Below are 20000 nucleotides of genomic sequence, written 5' to 3' on the forward strand. Positions count from 1 at the left end.
TGGCAGCACACGGTCGCTCTGGGGACGAGCTGGTCATCAGCATGCTCCTGCCTACGTGTGCATCACTAGCCCCCTCCCTCTGTCTCTCTCTCTGTTTGTCTCTCCCTCTCTTTCTCTCTCTCTCTCTCTCTCTCTCTCTCTCTCTCTTTCCCTGTCTCTCTCTCTCTTTCTCTCCCTGTCTCTCTCCCTCTACCTCTCTCGCCCCTTTCTCTCTCTCTCCCTCTCTCTCTCTTCCTCTCTCTCCCCCTTTCTCTCTCTCTCTCTGTCACTCTCATTCACTCACACACACAAATGCTCCCAGTGTCTCTGTCTCCCTGACTTCGTCTCCCTCTGTCTTCTCTTCCTCTGCTTTTTTATGAAGCTGTGACAAGACAGACAGGCTCCACCCCTGGATGAAAAATCAGCCCAAATTTCTCAATAATCTGGCCAATTGGGTGACCTCTGGTGATTTTTTCTTACCAACTGCTGAATCATGGCCTGCTTTCACTCAATGCAAGGTCATTGCTGGATCACCAAAGTTTAACTAATGCAAACCAGTGTGAAAGACTACCTTTCTATATCATTTGTGTGGTCTACCCATTATTATATGTCAATAACACTTTGAACCATACTCCCTGAATGAGAAGTGCTATACATATAAATTGTATATTATTACTGGAAAAAACTGCATAGGCTACATAATGCCATCAGACATTTCAAGCTCTATATTTCTTTGGAAGGGAACATATAACACACACAAGTGCATGCAAATTCTCACAACCACACACGTACTCAAACATTAAGCCCCTTTGGTGAAATATGCTTTAAAGTTCTGTAATACTCCTTTCTTAATAACAGGGCAGTGAAGGAAGTCATTGTAATGAGCAGTGGCATTTTAGCCTTCAGCCATGGCGTGCCGCAGGTCAAGATGTGGATTATTATGGATTATATTCCTCCCAGGATGCATGAGTGGGTGGTGGGCCAGCTGGTGTTGTGGCCTGTGTTTCTACTGGTATGTGTAAATCACAGTGTGTGTGTGTGTGTGTGTGTGTGTGTGTGTGTGTGTGTGTGTGTGTGTGTGTGTGTGCGTGTGCGTGTGCGTGTGCGCGCGTGTGTGCGCGCGTGTGTGTGTGTAGTGATGAGTGCTGTTGTCGAATGGTTGACCTGCATATTTCTGTCTAATATCTTATGAGAAGTCTAATGAAGGGGATACCATTTTTCACCATACCATTTTTTGCTATTTACACTGGAGACTCTAAGGACAGTATGGACAGTAGGGAAAGTATGGACAGTAGGGACATGTCCCCAGCATTTTAAGGTTTTGATCCATACCATTTTTCAGAGTTTTATATGACATCATCAAAATCATAAGGAAAAGTGTGTGTGGTCATCCTGCGTCTCTTATATGACACGTGACCAACTGCCTTGGCATGTGAGGGCTGTGAAGAAGCCCAGTACAGCTGCTATGTGGTCACGTGACTTCCATCAGAATAGTCATTCCTAGAAAATGAGTTTTTACTCAAAATAAATAGAAAATAGTTGTACTATCAAAAATATTTGAAACCTTAATACCAGTAGTTCTACTATTGTTCAGTGCGAATAGGCTTGACTAGCATGGCCATAAAACCTTTTGTGAGCATCTTCTTTTGAGTCCAAGCACTCATTTCTTTTCAGTGAACACGTGTGCCTAATTTCTTCATTTCCCATTAAAGGGATGGAGAATTTAAAGGGCAGCCGAATTGAATGAAACACCCGGTCCACATTCTTGTCCCCAACACTTTTCACAGCAAGGTTACTCCCACGGGGAGGACACTGAGGGAACAGGAGGGGAGAAGAGGAGGTTGAGAAGAGAGGAAGGGAGACAAAATGAGTAAGAAAGAAGGAAAAATAGAGGAGGGCAGTGGAGGAGAGTGAGGGAGAAGAGCCGAGAGAGCAGAGGAAAAGGGGAGGGGGAGAAAGGAGGAGGGGAGGAGGAGCAGAGGAGGAGGAGGTGGTGGTAGGAGGTTATGGGAGGGGAGGAATGGTGGGTGGGTGTTTGGGGAGAAAGGCTTTACTGCGCTGCATTTAAGAGCTGATGACTTTCCTTTCAAACACTGACCTAGCCTAAAGTAATTCACAGTGAGAGGGTCGATGCTCGGGTGCTGGACTTAAAAGAGCATGATTGCATTCACACACAAGTGCGCTAACACCCCCTGCCCACCCACATATCCCCCCCTCTACCGCCCACACACATACACACACTCACATACTCACATGTATGCGCTGCAGAGTAAATGTGTTCTCAGTGACGTTAGAAGTCAGCTGAGCTCACGTCACTGGTGTTGCATCAGCTGTACTACTCTCTCTCTCTCTCTCTCTCTCTCTCTTTTTTCTCTCTCTCTCTCTTTCACTTTCTGGGTATGTCTATAACTCTCTCTCTCCATCTCTGTCAATCTCTATGCTCTTTGATTTAAAATAGCTTTATTGTTAAGAATTGTAATTAACAATCATTACTAATGTGATTAACAGAATCAGAATTTAAATTCTGAAATATTATATTACATGGGATTTGTTTAAGATACAGTTTCGCTAAGGATGTCACAGTTATAAATGGCACCCCTGCTAAACACACATGCAATATATCTTTATAGAGTTTGTGCATTTAATGTTTAAGAAATGTCTGAAGTGTATATTTTTGGAGCATGAACCCAGGCTGCGCTCTCTCTCTCTCTCTCTCTCTCTCTCTCTCTCTCTGCCTGTTTTAGTCTCAGTCCCCCAACCTCTTCTCTCTCTCACTCTGTCTCAGATTCCCTCTCGTTCTGTGTATATTCGCAGCACTGCTCTGGTGAAGGATTAGTAAATGACTGGGTGTGACGTGTGTGGATTCTGAGGGGTCTTGCATAACGGTTCTGAAGCTCAGCATGTTCCCCAGGGAGTTTAGCACTACCAGCCCCTGTTAACACACACACACACACACACACACACACATACACACACACACACACACACACACACACACACACACACACACACACACACACACACACACACACACGCACACACACACACACAAGCCCCTTAGAAGCTTCAGTATCCACCTCAAAACATAGGAAAAGCACAAATAGCAAGACCAGCTAGTCCTGCTTCTCATTCCGTGTCCTCTCTCCCTGGTTCTGACTTTGGCCCTAGTTTGTGACTTCATCATTCTCATTGTGATCATCATCTTCATCATCCTCAGCAGTGTCAGGGTGATCATCCCCTTTTGACCTCCGATACTTCTCCGGCAGAAAAGCTGCTCCTGATAACAGTTATTTCTGGAGGCGTTTCAGCCATCGTGGAGAAAGCTGGGTGTAATGGCTGTCTCAGCGTGATTACCCCAGGGCTAATGAGGCTTTTTCAAGACAGTACGTGATAGTTATTAGCATGAGACAGGTTCAACCAGCAATCTGCAGAACAACCACAGATTAACCAAACCTTCACGCATCTGACCTCATTCGTTATGTGAACAACAGCAGAATGTGGGTGTGTGCTACGTCTCTTGTGTACGTGTATATATATAAAAGCCTGCATCTTATCACTGTGTTTTCACAAGATGCAGACTTCGTGTACATTTTATAAAATACTGAAATGACATGGCGATAGGAAGTGGAGCGTGCTAAATTTATAAAACCAAACTATTGCCACTTCCTTAGCAATCTGAGAGCCTCGAGGAAGGTATCCTAAAACTATACTTATGGAGATAACAGGTTTAGTCACTTTATTTTATTATATTGTACTTAATTCTATTTAGTAATGGCTTTAGCCAGCATTGACTTGCTGTGTTTGTAGCTGGACCAGGGTGCTGGGAGCCGCAGTGGGTGTTGGGGAGCTCTGACCCCGACAGGCAGCCCTAATAGATGCCGTGTGTTCCAGTGTGGAAAAGCTCACTCGTTATGAGCTCTGGTTTTGACCCGGTGACGCCTGATGCAGCTGCAACCTCATTGGCTACACTTTGCCCAATTGCGTTGCCCAACCATTGAGAGAGCCTGTCTTGTCTTTCCGATTTGTGGAATGTTTGAATGACAGCATGGTGCTCCATAGAGAATGCAGGGCAGCGTGAGTTTTGGCACAGAACGCACCTCCCTACCAGTAAGCTCTTACTCACGTTTCAGTGAGCTGAACTGCTGTGAGCACCGTTGCCGAATTTTTAATGGTTTTGTCGTCTTTTCAATTAGTGTCTGATGAATTACCTTTTCAGCCCCTTCGAGTGGTCCGGGCAAGCCGTAGCCAAGGGGACCCGGTGCTGTAATGATTCCTGGCACAATCACCCCACTGTTCCCCCAAGGGCAGTTCCCAGGAAACCACACAACTTGTGGCATTGTGTGGTCCTCGCTTTGCTGGCCGGCCACGTTGTCCGGCTTCGGCCCGAGTTGCAAGGGGTTAGCGGCAGGGCGCCTAACGCCGGACCAGGGCAGAAAGAGCGCAGCTGGCTGGGGCAAAGAGCTGAGCAGCAGGGCACCTAACGCCATCCTGGGGCAGATAGAGAAAACATTATGGGGCAGATAGAGAGAACTTCTTGCTGGGGCATGATCTCCAGGGCCCGACCCATCCATGGAGAAAATTATGATAAGAGTGTTGTTCTGAAAGAGGAGAGGATAGGAAAGAATGGACGAGGAAAAGAAATGAGAGGAGAGAGGAGAAGAGAGGAAAAGAGGGCAGAGGGGACCAAACGGATGAGTGAGGGGTTCTGAGGGTGCTCAGGGATGCCAGCTTAGCTCTGTGAGTTTGGGGAAAGCATGTCTGTTATGCTAAGCTCTCCCTAATTAAAGCAAAGAGGCAGAAAAAAGAGGGACTACACAAAGAGGCCAGAATTGCTTCTAAGCTGGTCCTGTCTGGTTCTGACTGGTTCTGAACTGGTTCTACAGCTTTTCATCAATCTCGTCTCCATGCCCCCTCCCTGGTGGAGGTCACACACACACAGGCACACATGCCCGCAAACACACACACACACACACACACACACACACACACACACACACACACACACACACACACACACACACACACACACACACTCTCCCACAGGCATATATATGCACTCTGTTTACACCATTGCTGATGAAAAATATGGGGTTCCAGTGCTTTAGGCCGGAGTTCAGGGGTCCTGCACAGGAGAGTGAAAGCCAACAGGAAGCACGTCACACATTGCTTTCTCTGGTGCTTGGACCTCCAGCAGGTTCCCCGTAAACCTCCACAGGGGTCCCGGGCACAGGAGACAGCAAGAGAGAGAGCGGCATCACAAAGACCTATAGAGCCATCAGGGCCAGTGTGCCTAGGCCCAGAGACGAGAGGAACTGCCCTGAGCCAGGCTTTCACCGGCCGTGCAGGAGCATGGAGACATCTTGGCAGATAAAGCCATGTTTCACTGGCTTGATACACCACACACATATTGCAGGGGGATAGGCGTGAATAGAACCACCTCAGTCAGGCAGAATGTGTCTGTTAGCAGATATAGAAATTAGACCTAGCAGACATATAAAGACTTCAGTGTACAACTTGAAAAATGAGGGACAGAGGGAGAGGAAGAGGAGGAAAGTAAGAGAGAGAGTGATAAATGACTCCATACAGATTGATTAAGCATCTAATGCAAGTTTTACATACTGGACCCATACATTTGTAAAGATGCTTTGTGACAAAGTGTGATGTAAAAAGCACTATATAAATAAGTCTGACTTTGACATCACATTATATGACCAATTCTGATTTTGGACGTCACAGGAAAATGCTCGGCTCTAACTTCTGTCATCCGTACTGATAGTGACTTGAAGTCCCAAGTCAGTCCAGAGTCTGTGTCTGCTCCATAGAGAGGGTGAGTGACGTGAAACTTCTTCCCCTGCAGGGCTTCCACAGGAGTGCGAAGCAGAATCTCTTTCTCGTAAGAATTCCTGGCCGGTTTCAGGTGAAGTGCCACTGCAGCTACCCCAATCCCTGTGGAGACGATGGAGGATCCAAAGACGGGTGAAATGAACACCATTCTCAACGGGAAAGGCCACGAAGCAGGAGACGAAACACCCAGCAAGACCCAGTCAGATGACACGACCCCGTAAGTGAGGACTCTTTGGCGCTCCCAGTGGTATCACAGTGGGATTACAATGGGACCAGTTAGAGAAGTCCCAGAACAGCATGGAAGGGATACTTGAATCTAGCTGTTATTTATTTGCATTTTAATGATTTTTATATATTTTTTATTTGATTTTGAATGTTCCGGTAATGATGAATGCCTTCCAGCAAAAGTAAACAGTGAAACACACAGCAGGACACTGAAGACCCACTAAGTTCCCACACAGCTGGACACTGCAGGCTCATTAGTTCTGCACACTGCAGGCCCATTAGGTCCCCACACAGCAGGACACTACAGGCCCACTAGGTCCCCACACAGCTGGACACTGCAGGCCCACTAAGTCCCCACACAGCAGGACACTTCAGGTCCATTAGGTCCCCACACAGCAGCACACCTAATTGTGCAGCTGAATATTTGCTAGTTTTCTAGACACTTAACAGTTTCTTCAGGACATTCACAAGCTCTCCTGTCATAGTGAATTTGACTTATAAGATACGTATTTTTAATACATTTACATTTTACATTTTGAGCATATACCAGAGTGACTAGAGTGCTTTGCATCTGTTCACAGGATGAATTAATAATGTTTGTCTGCTGGCTGTCTTGGTATTTGCTGTCTGCAAAGACACTGTGGATACCACACTGTCAAAAGGCACATATGAGGGAAAATCAATGACAGAGATACTCTACTGTGAAATTATCACATCATGTCGCACAAACAACCAAACAAAAAAATTAACAAATGAACAAACACCCCAAAAAATAAACGTCTTCTGGATAATTTAACTCAATCAATCCTCAGTCCTCAGTCATGGATCACGGAGTCAAAAGTGAGCACAAGGGATTTTTTGTTTTTGTTTTGTTTTTTTCTCACCAGCACATTTGTTTCCTCATCAGCCTCAGTAGTGTCAGGTCACCTTCCTTACTTTGTTGTAGGTCTTGAAAGTGCTTTTCAGTCTGTTTGCTAAGAGGTCACTAGGGGCAGTGTGGAGCACAGCCATGGGTCAGGTTCATTTAGGTTCATTTAGCAACAGTACTATGCATGTACTTACTGTGCCGTGGACTACTCAACTCTGATTGGTCAGTTGAGGCATTCAGTTGAGTTGTTTTTTTCTGTCCTACCATGGCTCAGCATGGCCTGATAATATCAACATTCCATTTCCTTTCATTCACGGTCTCACTTTGCCATAAATGGAAATGTTCATGTTAACACTGTAACTAAATAGGCTACCCTTGCTGCAGTGCTAGCCATCTTCACAAAAAACAGCAAAGTTCAATTTATCCTTAATGCTAAATATGCTAATCCACCAGTGTTTGCATTTCTCCACCTGGCTGTGAATTTTAATAGGCTGTTTTTCTTAGATGTAATATAATTGTTTCAGGTATGTCAAGTTAATGATTTGTTTGGGAAGTAGCTATGTAATAAGTCAGGTTATTTGTAGCCAGTTGGTCATTAACAGAAACTAAATTCTAACAGGAAGCTCATGACGCTGATATAAAGCATTGGGTCTTGTACCCTTATGGGGTTTTGTTCATGATAATGAATGCCTGACTGTACATTATTACTTAAGTACTGCAGCCATGAAATGTTTCTCATGAAAGAACCCTGTTCCAGGTCCGTAAGCCAGCTTTCAAGCTTTATCAATTCTAAGACTTTACGGAAATACTTCAAAAATATCTGTAGCCCTCGGTGAAATAAATGTAACAGAGAGCTGAACTTCACTTCGTGCATCATTACTGCCGCAGATTTGTTAGCATTCCTTAGCATTTGCTACTTCTTATTAGTTGTCATTAGCGTTCTGAGTGGGAGTGGCATTTCTGGGTGAAGTGCTCCTTTGAACTGTGTCTTTTTTTCGGAGGGCAGCACACGATGGGTGGTGCATTTGTGGCGTCTCAAAGCTGCTCTCCAGCCGTGCCTTCTGAACAAGGTGAATTACAATGCGTGGCGTGCCCCGTGGACGGTCTTGAATGTCCTGACACATCGCCCCGTGGCTGGGCAAACACTGCTGACAAAGCACTAATGATATGCCCTTTGTGAATGGCATGTGTGCAGGTGGCATGTGCGCGTACGTGTGTCAGCGTGTGCCTTTGTGCAATGACGCACATTCGTGCGTGTGGAAGACACGTGCACGTGTGTGTGTGTGTGTGTGTGTGTGTGTGTGTGTGTGGATGCGTCTATATGTGGGTGGGTGTATGCACGATTGCTACATGTGTTTCATGGTCTCATATCTTCTTATCCAAACACTCCTAACCCGTGGACCCATCCCAGCATGCAGCGGGTCACCTGAAAGAGAAAAACACGTTTTTTTCTTCCCATGCTCATACCTTCAACCTTCATGTGCTGCCGACAAGCTGCATCTTTGAAACTCACGAGGTGCTTTTGTGTGTGGTCTTTGTTTCTTCTTCTTCCTCTTCCGTGCTGCCTGATGGCTGGCGGTTCCTCCCTCGTTGCTCTGCCTTGCAGGGGCCTTGTATCTAACAGTACAGAGAACACCAGGTATGTACCACGGAGACTCGCATGGCTCCTGTTGTCCTCTATGACAGTACCGTCCACCCAGTGGACAGAGACTCATGAATGATTCTCAGACAAGCTGTCCATCGTTCTCCACTAGTTGTCATGTGGACAAGTGTGTGTTGGTGACCTTTTTGTCCTGCTTCCAGTAATAATGCAAATTATGCATTACATGCAAACAGATGCTGGACAAGTATGATGGGAACTAGAGGAACAGAACATTGTTCTATAGTGTGAAAATCTGCTTACAGAAAGCAGTCAAATCTATGTGCTTTTTTCATGCGCATTCTGAAGTTTTATGACTTACTGTCAAAACAGCCAACTGTGAGCAAATGTATACTATCACACACACACACACACACACACACACACACACACACACACACACACACACACACACACACACTGATTGGTATCTGAAAATGGAGCTGGTTGTTCTTTAACAGTGCTGTGTATTTTCAGTCCCAGCAGAGCAACAGTAGACACAGAGGCCACCATGGCTGAGAGCGCAGAGTTCCTCTCCAACGCGGACGACAAGAAAGCTCCTCGATTCACAGATGTGAGCCAGATTTTTTACATCTTGAAGCTTCTCAATCAGTTATTATTCAAAAATCATGCTTTTCATCCCCCTTTGTAAATTATTCATTTACTACACTGCACCTAAATGAGAAGTTACATGAACTCCCGATGTCATTACAGTAAAATACAGAAATGAATCATATGTACTACATTTGATATCACATGTGTATTTCTACAAGCTGAAGCATGTCTTTGTTTCGGCCTTTTGTGAGCAGTTTGAGGGGAAGACCTCGTTTGGGATGTCCGTCTTCAATCTGGGAAATGCCATTATGGGGAGTGGAATTCTGGGATTGGCGTATGCCATGGCCAACACGGGCATCATCCTGTTTTTGTGAGTTACTTGTGATTGGATGGATGGATGGATGGATGGGTGGATGGATGAAAGAAAGAAAAAAATTGGATATACATTTGTGTTGTGTCAACAAATTGCTATTAATAAAACAATTCATGTGCTCTTCAAATCAAATCAAATCATTCGATCTGAATTCAAGTGCTCTTGTTTATACATTCAGGAGTACAGATGAGGAATCATGAGGAATCAAAGGGCCAATGGATAATTACATTGCTGGACAGCAGAGTGTATGGCTTACTTGATATAAGGTCTAAAAATGAAAGTGAAATATTCATCGCCTTGTTCGTCACTCCCATTTGGAACATTAAAACCATTCATCAAGCTGCTGTCACAGGCAGACCTGTCCTGCTTGTAGGCTGATTGTGATATACTGTTGTTTAGCCACTGAACTTGTAGCGCCACTGAACTCACAGACTGTTTTGCTGATGCGAAGGGGACCTGAGCCATTTATCAGAAATGTATTGTTATGAGCCAGTGGCGATAGGCCTTCATAAATATTCTAGATACTGTCGCTGTGCTGTTAAGACCAGTGTAGTTATACTGATGGCCATTTGTGAAATAGGTACTTCATTCTGATGTGAACACCCTTCAGAGAGGCCATCCATCTACAATAGACTCCTGAATCATCTGTTGTTCTACGAGTCTTTTAATTTGTTGCTAAGCCGTTAGTGTCCAAGGCAGAGTGTTTGGGCCATGAACTGCCAGATGAGTTATGAAAGTGAGATGAAATGCTTCTTTAGGTCTTAATCCTGAGTCAGTTGTGTAAAACATTTCAGAGCATTTCCTACATGGTAAATATAATCTGCAGGTTGGTTTGAATGTCAGAAGAAGGAGCTTGCTGCAGAGCAGGGGGATTACGACAATGAGCTTACGTAACTGTGCTCTGAGGTTCAATCTGAGTCACGTCATTTCAATTTAAATTTTTTTGACACAATTGTAGGATGTTTTTATTGAGATGAGGTCCCATTCAGGGATGACCTAGACAGAATCACAGTCAACCCACGATTAATCCTGTGCTTACTAACACAGAGCAATGTGAAAGCACATACTTTGAATGTTACTCGTGTTTTTGTAATTATTTGAAAGTATCAATCTGCTCTCTGAGTTGTAGTAATGCAGTGCTAATCTAGAGGGTGAGGGGTAGCTTGTAAGAGAGGGCCGATATGGAGTGATTTGTTTGCTCGGTGCAAAGCTTGAACAGAGTCCAGCACAGAGTAGGGAGGTTCCTCATCTACTAAACCTGCTAATGAACTGATGAGTTAACTGACTGGATGTGAGCAGAATAACGTCTGAGGTCTTGAACCAGCAACCTCTGGGTCTGCGCCCACCTTGGCCTCATCTGCAGCTTCCATGGCATCACTGGTCCACAACGAGTGCACTTTCTGTCAAGAAATTCTTGTGCATGTTTCTCCAGTATTTATACGCTCATTCCAGCTGTATTTTAGGAAGCACCCAGTTCTTATTCAGTACACACAAAAATTCTTAAACAAAATTCAGTGTATAAAGTTTTTAGTTTGTATAAAGTTTTAGTACAAACGTTAGTAATTTTTTATTTAGGAAACAGAAAAAGGTTCAAATTTTGCTGACCATTGTAATAAAAAAACAAACTACATTTTTTTTCTGGAGCTGCTGTGTGCACTGTAGTGGATCATACATTAGTTTTCTTAAACCCCAGTCAAGCCTCACAGAAAGAGGCACGCTGTTTTCTACAACTCAACACCAGCTACTAAGCTCCCTGATTATCCTGGGGAGCTATTTTTCAGTTTCTAGCTGGAGGTGAGAAAATGAATTTAGCTCCCAACTTCTGATCAAGGTGACTCACATTTTCCAGCACAATGGAAAACTTTCCCAGGAAACAGCTTGTTAGCCAGCGACACCCGTGGTTCACAGAGTGACGCGCAGCCGTCACCGATGACCCCGGATTTTCCTTTTTCGGCAGCTTGGTTATTTATGTGCTGTTTCTGCTAGATCTGGGTTAAATCACATTCCTGAAAGCAAGACTCTTGTCCCGCAGGCAGTAAGCCAGTGCTAATTCTGCTTTTATGATGAAATTCACAGAGCGATTTAGATTATTATTTAGGTAACTGACCTTTGACCTGAATACATAAACCGTAGCAGGCTCTCGGAGATCCATATCCGTGCCGGCTGGTCTACTACGGAAGACAGCAGCAGGCGTGTGCTTTTTCGATGAAAGGTGCTCTGTGTGACCCTGGAATGACAAGACAGTAACCTTATATGATATTTTTTGCTGTAATTGTTTGTAAACAGTGGTGTAACATTTAAAGTAAATTATGCATTCTTACTGCATATATATATAAAGGTTTTTATGAGATTTATCACATCTATGAAGAGTTACTTTTCAAGAATGTGCTTCAGAGTTACTTGAGACGTCACAGCATGGCTCTTAAAAAATTAAACCCAACACACGCACTGAAGCAGTTCCTCCCCCTTGATCCTGGAATAGACCCGAGATGTGAATTTCACTATGATTGCAACGATGTGATTTGCCCCCTTCCTCTCACCGCCATGAAAGTGTGAATCTGAGTGTGGAAGCTATGTATGGAAACACGCCTGCATGTTACCCAACATTATTCTCCAATTACACTCAGATATCCGCAGATTTGAATAGGTAATGTTTTCAAGAACCCTAATCCTAACCCATCTAGACCGTCTTTGGTACCAGCCAAAATCTCCAGAATAGGTTCCAGAAATGTTCACAGCATCTGAGTGGGGGGTGGGGGGGTGGCAAACGTAAATTTATTTTTACGGCGGTTTATCAAATATTTATTATTATTTATGGAGAGATGGGCTGCCAGTTGAATAGCCCTGGGCTATACCATCCACATCTGCATGGAGGGGTTATACCATCCACAACTGAATTGGGGGGGTTATACCATCCACACCTGCGTGGAGGGGTTTATACCATCCACACCTCCCCATAACACATTCAAGATGCTCTCAGCTATTTGGCTTCTCTTAGCCCTTATCCAGATGATACAAGAGTGCGTAATATCAGAATGATCACATTAATCCCTGATGATACAAGAGTGCATAATATCAGAATGATCACATTAATCCCTGATGATACAAGAGTGCATAATATCAGAATGATCACATTAATCCCTGATGATACAAGAGTGCATAATATCAGAATGATCACATTAATCCCTGATGATACAAGAGTGCATAATATCAGAATGATCACATTAATCCCTGATGATACAAGAGTGCATAATATCAGAATGATCACATTAATCCCTGATGATACAAGAGTGTGTAATATCAGAATGATCACATTAATCCCAGATCTTTTATGTGAAATATGAATGAAAATGTGAGTGAATGCATGTTCTACACATGTTCTGCATGTGTCCTTGTATGTTAGGTATGCATATCTAACAAACACAGTGAGTCAATGAATGACTTTAGCGTCTCCGTTGTCTCCGGGTGCATCTCAGGTTCCTCCTCACTGCCGTGGCAAGTCTGTCTGCATACTCCATACACCTGCTGCTCAAGTCCTCGGGCGTCGTTGGTGAGTCCCATGTAAAGCTGGTCTGACCCCAGATCAGTTTACACAGCAGCTCTTACAGTGACCCTTAATACAAAAGAAGCTGGCCTGATTCCAGACCAGTGCATGCCATGCTGATCTAGGGAAGGCTTCAAGGCTTCATGCTGCTCTAGATCCGAGGAGGATTCCAGCTGTCGTGTGGATGCAGTCGGCTGATCCCTGATCAGCTGTGATTCCTCATCGTTAGTGACCCCTATGTGCTGCAGTTGGGCTGTAAACAGTCCACCCTGCTTATGTGAATTTTATATGAATCTTATATGAATATTGCTTCCCCCCCACAATAGAGCAAACAAAAAGCGGTTAGCAGGAAGTTAGCACACAACTCACACCACCTATGCCCTCTAGATTTTGGTTGGCCAGGATATTAATAACAGCAAGTGGTTTGAATCTAGCAACTGAGGCTCTGTTAAATGTCACTGGCTATGACTGTCTTACCTTTCTCTGAAGTCACCCTGGACCAGTCAATAGGGGTTATGGTGGAGAAAATAAATGCACTCAGAACTGTATCTTTATATGCTAAAACTCTTTAATGAGATGGCGACGCTCACTGTCTCTCTACAGGAATCAGGGCCTATGAGCAGCTGGGATACCGCGCCTTCGGTACACCTGGCAAAATGGCCGCCGGTATCGCAATCACACTACAGAATATTGGAGGTAAGAGCACAATGTCACACAGCCAGGTGTCTCAAGAGACCTGTACACAGTATAGCATGGTGGCCTTGACAAGGGCAATGCAAGCACACACACACACACGCACGCACGCACGCACGCACGCACACACACACACACACACACACACACACACACACACACACACACACACACACACACACACATAACAACAGCATTTCCCAAGGGTGAGTGTCATTGCACTCTCTCATAGTCTCTCTCTCTCTCTCTCTCTCATAGTCTCTCTCTTATGGTCTCTATCTCTCTCTCGCTCTCTCTCATGCAGTCATGCAGTCACACAGTTATGGGACAGTCTGAGAAGTGCACGTTTCATTCTTGTCACAGAGTAATATGACCATAAATCTCTGAACATCGATGTTGAGTGTTTCTTCATTTCTGTTTTATTTTTGTTTCTTTTTGTATTTTCCTTCTATTGTGCGTTTAAGAGAATTATCAGCTGAACTTTGAAGTCTGTCATAGTTTAATCCACAATGAGATGAAACGACTCACGGCAGCCAGAGGATTTGTATATGTTTGTAGAAACTAAATATAGAAGACTGATTCTCTTGATTTTAATGACATTGGTTTCCAGGATAATAATCATAGTCCTCCATAGTCGGGAATGTATGACAGATTACAGACTATTGACTGTGTGTGTGTGTGGACCGTCTGGGTGTGTTTTGCTTCTCATTGCTGTGTTCTCTCTGTTCTCCCATAGCCATGTCCAGCTACTTGTTCATAGTGAAATATGAATTTCCTCTGGTGATACAAGCCTTTCTCAGAGTTGACAAACCATCTGGGTAAGTGTGTGTGTGTGTATGTCTCATCTTAAGCATGTGTTAGTGTGTGACAATTTTATAACACGTTCATCTCAGACACTGCATCAGATTGCTCTGACAGTATTCAGCTATGGTAGCCACTCATTGCCCTATATTTTAATGAGGAATCAGGCATCCAAGACACATCTGCCCTTAACACACACATTCATCCCACACATATCTGCCCTTAACACACACATTCATCCCACACACATCTGCTCTTAACACACATTCGTCCCACACACATCTGCTTTTAACACACATTCATCCCACACACATCTGCTCTTAACACACATTCGTCCCACACACATCTGCTTTTAACACACATTCATCCCACACACATCTGCCCTTAACACACATTCGTCCCACACACATCTGCCCTTAACACACACATTCATCCTACACACTCTTAACACACTCTTAACACACACATTCCCAAACTTAGTCCTTATGTACACACAGCAAAATCAACACTGATCAGTGTAGTTCAGACACAATGTAGTTCAGACATGACAGTTTGAAGTGATCATTTTAGTGCATGAGATGAGGGTTAGTAGCTACTGCACAAATTGTTTAAATCATATATTTTTTGTGATCAACTTTGGACTGCGACACATAACGTGGCTGGAAGGAGTTAGGAGAGCGGACGTTTGGTGTACGATGGTAGGGTACACACAGATGAAAGATTAGACGAAGACAATACAGTACAGAAAACCAGACAGAACATTCCAGAATACAACTGGAAACTAGAGCTCTTGAGTAGAGTCACATCAGTGCTCCCAACTACAAACTGCAGATGGCCTTTTAGCTAAGTTGAGTTATTTTGAAGACTAGATAGCAAGAATTTTAAAGACGACAGTTGTGGGACAGGCTGTATGACAGTAGGCCATATCATTCACACACTCTGATGAGGGAGGGAAACCTGAAGGGTTTGAAATGCTCAGTGACAATTCTTTGAATTTGGAAAGGTAAGACCATGTAGTTTATAGTAGATAAAAGACTAGTTCTAAGACCAGTTTCCCAGGAACAGTTTACCTGTCCATATGAATTTACAAATCACTGATGCAATATCTTCTTAATAATCATGTGATGGAGGTATAAGTACCATAAAGAAACAAGATTTAAACCATGGGAAAACATTAATCTTTACTGTATTCACTTTGCATTTGAGCTGTTCATGGTAGATTATTACATCTCTGGACATCAGAATAAATATCATGCAGAATATTAAAAAATTATCTTACCAATCAAGCACTCTTTCTAATAAACCTAGTCTGATCATTAAGTATCAATATAACCAAGATGGAAAATGGTTTTATATCACAGCTGATCAGTGAAGTAGGTCTATAATTAGCATTTTGAAGGTGATCGTTCCCTTTCTTCATGATGAGAAGAGTAATGAGAAGCATGTTTAGATTTTTGTAGAAATGATCAGAGTCTAGGTCATACATGCAGGAATGGAAGAGGCTTCAAACTTTGTCCCAAAGTGCTTAATTTAAAGTAGCTCTGGTGGGAGGTGAACTACTCCTTGAGATTTGCCTTCATCAAAACTGATTCAAATTGATCAGCTTTACTGTGAGGCTGTGAGTTTTGTTAAATACAGCTGTTCAAAGAAAATACCACACAAAAGTAATCACACTTCTGACATATAAAGATTAGAGTAAAAATCTTTAAAAACATTAATTAACACAAGAATATTCCCTATGGGTCCCTTACAGCATAAATATTCATTTTAGATTCATGTAACTCAAGGAAAAGAAACAAGTATCCCTCTCTCCTTCTGCACAACAATGGACAAAGAGGATTGCGCAGGATTTATTATTGTATACTGTATAATATACTATACCAGTATATTAATTTTATACTGTCTAACAGTACTGAGATTGGAAGATACATAATGAAAAACAAACACATAATGGTCTTAAAACAATTTGTTGTTTACAAAACATTTTGTCAGAGAATCTGAGGAATCACATTGTGCATTCTGAAGTTATTACCAGCCTGGCACTTATTTGCTCTGGAAAGATTCCTTTCCCATTCTACACTAAGGAGGTGTAATCTTGTGTGTGTGTGTGTGTGTGTGTGTGTGTGTGTGTGTGTGTGTGTGTGTGTGTGTGTGTGTGTGTGTGTGTGTGTGTGTGTGTTATTAGCACACAATGGGAGGATGATTAATCAGGACGGTCTGACTTCCCAAGAGATGGACTTAGAATGTTAGAGTCAATTTGAGAGAGAGATTAAGGTCCGTTAGAAAAGTGTGAACCTGCATGTTTACCCTGGTGTATTCCTGTAACCCACATGGTAGTACCCTGGTGTATTCCTGTAGCTCACGTGGTAGTGCCCTGGTGTATTCCTGTAGCTCACGTGGTAGTGCCCTGGTGTATTCCTGTAGCTCACGTGGTAGTGCCCTGGTGTATTCCTGTAGCTCACGTGGTAGTGCCCTGTTGTACTCCTGTAGCCCACATGGTAGTGCCCTGGTGTATTCCTGTAGCTCACATGGTAATGCCCTGGTGTATTCCTGTAGCTCACGTGGTAGTGCCCTGGTGTATTCCTGTAGCTCACGTGGTAGTGCCCTGGTGTATTCTTGTAGCTCGCGTGGTAATGCCCTGGTGTATTCCTGTAGCTCACGTGGTAGTACCCTGGTGTATTCCTGTAGCCCACATGGTAGTGCCCTGGTGTATTCCTGTAGCACACATTATAGTGCCCTGATGTATTCCTGTAGCACATGTGGTAGTGCCCTGGTGTATTCCTGTAGCTCATGTGGTAGTGCCCTGGTGTATTCCTGTAGCTCATGTGGTAGTGCCTCGATGTATTTCTGTAGCTCACGAGGTAGTGCCCTGGTGTATTCCTGTAGCTGACGTGGTAGTGCCTTGGTGTATTGGTGTATTCCTGTAGCACACATGATAGTGCCCTGATGTATTCCTGTAGCACACGTGGTAGTGCCCTGGTGTATTCCTGTCGCTGACATGGTAGTGCCTTGGTGTATTGGTGTATTCCTGTAGCACACGTGGTAGTGCCCTGGTGTATTCCTGTCGCTGACGTGGTAGTGCCCTGGTGTATTCCTGTAGCTGACGTGGTAGTGCCTTGGTGTATTGGTGTATTCCTGTAGCACACATGATAGTGCCCTGATGTATTCCTGTAGCACACGTGGTAGTGCCCTGGTGTATTCCTGTCGCTGACATGGTAGTGCCTTGGTGTATTGGTGTATTCCTGTAGCACACGTGGTAGTACCCTGGTGTATTCCTGTAGCCCACATGGTAGTGCCCTGGTGTATTCCTGTAGCTCACGTGGTAGTACCCTGGTGTATTCCTGTAGCACACGTGATCGTGCCTTGATGTATTCCTGTAGCTCACGAGGTAGTGCCCTGGTGTATTCCTGTAGCTCACGAGGTAGTGCCCTGGTGTATTCCTGTAGCACACATGATAGTGCCCTGATGTATTCCTGTAGCACATGTGGTAGTGCCCTGGTGTATTCCTGTAGCTCATGTGGTAGTGCCTCGATGTATTTCTGTAGCTCACGAGGTAGTGCCCTGGTGGATTCCTGTAGCTGACGTGGTAGTGCCTTGGTGTATTGGTGTATTCCTGTAGCACACATGATAGTGCCCTGATGTATTCCTGTAGCACACGTGGTAGTGCCCTGGTGTATTCCTGTCGCTGACATGGTAGTGCCTTGGTGTATTGGTGTATTCCTGTAGCACACGTGGTAGTGCCCTGGTGTATTCCTGTCGCTGACGTGGTAGTGCCCTGGTGTATTCCTGTAGCTGACGTGGTAGTGCTGGCCACGTTAGATCCTTGATATACCAGGAGCACAGGTGCTATCACATTGATAAACATGTAAGATGCCTTGGATACGAATGTCTGTAATACATAACTCTATTATGATGATGTCATACATCTACCTGGTCACTAACAAAGTCATAAACATAATCCCATAGATTTGTACTATATTATGGTTAAATTATGTTAAATGATTGTCTATAGTCAAATTAAAAACTGCTGCCATTAAATTAGATTCTGATTGACCAAACAAATGGTTTAATAACTTTCAAAGTAAACCTTCAGCATAGACATATGGAGTGTATGGTGATGCTACGGACAATCCAATGTGCTATAGAGGTCTATAGATGTATATGGACCTCTGATTTTTATAGCAGTTGCTTGAATGATTAATTAAATTAGGAGAGAGAGGATAGACAATGAGTAGAGAGAAAGAGGATAGACAGAATAAAGGAGATACTGACAGGAGTGAGAGAGATGGTTCACTGTGAGCTGTCCTTAGTTTCTCCTAGATTAATGATTCCCTGAGGCTTTGGGACTCACGCAGAGTGCTTGTGGGTATGTGTATCTTATGAAGGTCAGGTTTCAGCAGACTGGGGGTACCTGTGTGTGTGGATGCATGTGTGTGTATATGCATGAATATGGCTGTGTGAGACAGGGAGAGAGAGACAGAGAGGGAGAGAGATACAGGCAGACAGCAGATGTAAACTATGTACCCCAGCTTGGCATGTTGCTTGTGCAGAGACTCTCTGAACGGCACCTCAAAATGCACCATGGAAACGACCTGTGACCTATAGCTGTCTGTGGTCTATTAGCATTCACCCCCTCCTAAGCCAATGAGCAGACTCACAGGACAGTAGAAGGCAATAAGGAACTTTTGCATTCGGTTTCCATAGTGATTACTTGCTTGGAGAAGCCAGGCATAGTTGTAGGATAACAGTTACTTCTCTTAGGATTCCTGCCTACAGTGGGAGTGATATGGGGATGCAGACCTGGCAGTTAGACCAGCCTTCAGACACAGCACAGACCTAGAGGGAGAGTAGCTGATGACGTCTGTGTGTGTGTGCGCGTGCATGTGTGTATGTGTGAGGGAAAGGTCATGTAGGAGGATGAGTCAGATTGTGAGAACCATGTTACACACACACACACACACACACACACACACACACACACACACACACACCTACACTGCTGCTCTATTCAGCTCCTCTTCACTTTTTCCTAATTCAGAGTAAGAATAAAGTCTGAAACATCTTCTATTAAAGACACACGCACACATACGTGCACACACACACACGCATGCACACACACACGCACACATGCGCACACACACACACACACACACACACACACACACACACACACACACACACACACACACACACACACACACACACACACACACAGAGTACTCCACATGATAATGAAGTCTCCCTGTTCTGACGCACGTCTCCTGTTGCAGGTCGTGATGTGGCAAGTCAGGAAGTGTTTCCTTTTGGCTTGCTGTCTGGGAGAACTGGGATAAGAATGACCAGCTTAAGAGCTTTAGAGGGATAGAAAGAGAGAAAGAGAGAGAGAGAGAGAGAGAGAGAGAGAGAGAGAGAGAGAGAGAGAGAGAGAGAGAGAGAGAGAGAGAGCGAGAGGAACGAAGGGACAAGGGGGTAGAAAAAC

General features: G+C 44.1%; 1 protein-coding gene across 3 annotated transcripts in view; it reads left to right on the top strand.

Annotated features, from left to right (window-relative positions):
* Window positions 1-20000, top strand: part of slc38a3a (solute carrier family 38 member 3a) — a 43058-nt gene that overhangs the window by 8691 nt on the left and 14367 nt on the right. Inside the window, exons 2-8 of one of the 3 annotated variants that reach the window (XM_077003265.1) lie at window positions 5837-6040; window positions 8523-8555; window positions 9033-9129; window positions 9365-9480; window positions 12960-13033; window positions 13631-13723; window positions 14457-14538. In XM_077003265.1, the coding sequence (XP_076859380.1) occupies window positions 5937-6040; window positions 8523-8555; window positions 9033-9129; window positions 9365-9480; window positions 12960-13033; window positions 13631-13723; window positions 14457-14538 (599 nt within the window). In that variant the 5' untranslated portion in view covers window positions 5837-5936. Of the gene's footprint in view, window positions 1-5836; window positions 6041-7968; window positions 7987-8522; window positions 8556-9032; window positions 9130-9364; window positions 9481-12959; window positions 13034-13630; window positions 13724-14456; window positions 14539-20000 lie in introns of those variants that run through there. The other 2 variants (XM_077003282.1, XM_077003275.1) reach the window with 2 other exon arrangements.

Source organism: Brachyhypopomus gauderio, chromosome 1 (genome assembly GCF_052324685.1).
Source record: "Brachyhypopomus gauderio isolate BG-103 chromosome 1, BGAUD_0.2, whole genome shotgun sequence".
NCBI lineage: Eukaryota > Metazoa > Chordata > Actinopteri > Gymnotiformes > Hypopomidae > Brachyhypopomus > Brachyhypopomus gauderio.